At 62.7% G+C, this 2,322-nt stretch overlaps 1 protein-coding gene and 1 long non-coding RNA gene across 2 annotated transcripts in view; one reads left to right on the top strand and one right to left on the bottom strand.

Moving 5' to 3' along the window:
• The window catches only part of USP39 (ubiquitin specific peptidase 39), a gene marked incomplete at its 5' end in the record, with an annotated part of 4,709 nt that extends 3,068 nt beyond the window's left edge, over positions 1-1,641 (top strand). The window contains 4 exons of the mRNA XM_017744686.1: positions 7-329; positions 911-1,046; positions 1,129-1,215; positions 1,314-1,641. Of these exons, the coding sequence (XP_017600175.1) occupies positions 7-329; positions 911-1,046; positions 1,129-1,215; positions 1,314-1,361 (594 nt within the window). The remainder of the gene's footprint in view (positions 1-6; positions 330-910; positions 1,047-1,128; positions 1,216-1,313) is intronic.
• An 84-nt stretch (positions 1,642-1,725) lies between these two features.
• On the bottom strand, positions 1,726-2,316 carry LOC108449191. Its single transcript, XR_001865327.1, has 2 exons — positions 1,890-2,316; positions 1,726-1,814 (listed from the first exon to the last, which is right to left on the bottom strand). It is a non-coding gene; the product is annotated as an uncharacterized LOC108449191 (long non-coding RNA).
• Positions 2,317-2,322: the final 6 nt, after the last annotated feature.

The raw sequence follows: 2,322 nt of genomic DNA, 5'->3' as shown, positions 1-2,322 counted from the left end.
GCGGAGGAGAAGGAGCAGCTGCTGCAGAACAGCGAGTACCAGGAGCGCATGGTGGAGTCCACCTTCCTGTACCTGACCCTGGACCTGCCCACGGCGCCGCTCTACAAGGACGAGAAGGAGCAGCTCATCATCCCCCAGGTGCCCCTGTTCAGCATCCTGGCCAAGTTCAACGGTAGCACCGAGAAGGAGTACAAGACCTACAAGGAGAACTTCCTGAAGCGCTTCCAGCTGACGCGCCTGCCCCCCTACCTCATCTTCTGCATCAAGCGCTTCACCAAGAACAACTTCTTTGTGGAGAAGAACCCCACCATCGTCAACTTCCCCATCACGTGAGCCATGGGCAGGGAGCTTGGGGGGCTGGGAGCTTGTGGAGAGGGTTATAAGCACCTAAGAGGAGATTGGGGGTATCTGGGGGCGTTTGACAGTGTCTAGGGGTGGTTGTGGGTGTCTAGGGGGGCTTGAAGGCTTCTGGGGGGGATTTGTGGGTACCTGGGAGGATTTGTAGGCATCTAGTGGAGGTTGAAAGCATCTGTGAGGGGTTGAAAGTGTTTAAGGGGGCTTTTGTGGGTATCTGAGCAGGGTTGTAAGCATCTAGCAGGCGTTTGAAGGCATCTGGTGGGGGTTGGAAACACGTGGCGTGGATTAAAACCATCTAAAGGGAGATTGTAGGTGTCTGGGGGGGTTGTGGATATCTGAGTGGAGTTTGTAGGCATCTAGGAAGGGCTGAAGGCATCTGGGACAGTTTTGTGGGTATATGGGGGGCTGTAGGTATCTAAGGGGGTGTCATGGGCATCTGGGGGGGATTGGAACAGTCCAGGAGGGACTTGGAAGCACTTTGGGGGTGTGTGTGTGTGTGCTGTGGGGGTCCCCCGCGGCCGGTGCCCCCCCTGAGGCTGCGAGGGGTCCCCAGGAACGTGGACCTGCGGGAGTACCTGTCGGAGGAGGTGCAGGCCGCGCACGCCCACACCACCTACGACCTCATCGCCAACATCGTGCACGACGGGAAGCCCTCGGAGGGCTCCTACCGCATCCACGTCCTGCACCACGTGAGTGTCCCCTCCTCGGGGGGCTTGGGGGGGGCCACAGGGACCCCCCCGAGTCACCCCGACCCCTCCCGGGTCCTGGCAGGGCACAGGGAAGTGGTACGAGCTGCAGGACCTGCAGGTGACCGATATCCTGCCCCAGATGATCACCCTGTCCGAGGCCTACATCCAGGTGAGGAGGGACAGGGGGTGATGGTACCCCCAGAATGTCCCCTGACACCCCCTGAATGTCTCCTGTGTCCCCCCCAACCCCCTCCTGCTCTCCTGCAGATCTGGAAGCGACGCGAGGAGGATGAGACGAACCAGCAGGGCGCCTGAGACCACCGGGGGCCCGCAGAGACCCCCTTGGGGACATCCCCAGCCCCCTAGGGGTACCCTGAGACCCCCTTTGGGAGCACCTCAAGCTCCCCAGGGACACCCAGAGACTCCCAGGGACACCCACAGCCCACCTGGGGACACCTCCATCCTCCCTAGCCCCCAGGGGAACACCCAGACAGCCCCGGGAGCACCCCTGACCCACCTGGGGACACCCCCAGTCCGCCCGGAGGTGTGTCCCAGTAAATGCCACCCATTATTTTTGTAACTTCTTTTCACCTTTCCTCTGCTTGGGGTTTGTGGTTTCTGCTGCTTCCTGTGACCCCCCAGCCCCCATCACGCCCCGAAACACCCCAAAACACTGAGGCAGAGCTGCATCCAAGGTTTATTGGGCAGTGCTGGGGGGGTCCTGGTGTCCCCCTACAGCCAGACGTGCTCCTGGCAGTGCTGCAGGGCCTGTGAGGGGCACAGGGGTCAGTTGGGGTGGCAGCCCCCTGTCTCTGTCCCCCCTGTCCCCCTGTCCCTGCTCACCTGGCAGCGCCGGGCGGCCTCTGGGCCGGAGCACCAGAAGATGGGGCCCAGGGCACAGGGGCCCAGGGGGAGGGACAGCGTGGGGGCACCGACGCCCTTGGGGTCCTGTGGGGGGGACACAGGGTCAGGGGTCCCCCAAGGGTGGGGGCACCCCCAAAGCTCCCTCCACAGGGCTGTGCCTTGAGGACTCTGGCACTGTCCTCTTGAGGGAGGGTGGCACTTACTGGGGACCTTGCTGTGTCCCCAGGGCTGGTGGGACTGTGACACCCCAGGATCTGTCCCCTTGGGGCTGCACCACCATTTGTGTCCCTGGCGTGGCTTTTGGGGGCTGCGACACTCTGGGACATGTCCTTGGGGCTGTGACACTCCCGGATGTGTCCCCTCGGTGCTGTGTAACCCTGGGGTGCCCTGTCACCTCCTGGGGACTGTCGCC

The sequence above is a fragment of the Corvus brachyrhynchos genome, unplaced genomic scaffold (genome assembly GCF_000691975.1).
Source record: "Corvus brachyrhynchos isolate BGI_N302 unplaced genomic scaffold, ASM69197v1 scaffold119, whole genome shotgun sequence".
In the NCBI taxonomy this organism is placed as follows: domain Eukaryota; kingdom Metazoa; phylum Chordata; class Aves; order Passeriformes; family Corvidae; genus Corvus; species Corvus brachyrhynchos.
The sequence above is the reverse complement of the archived record's forward strand: the minus strand, read 5'-3'. Positions and strand labels throughout refer to the sequence as shown.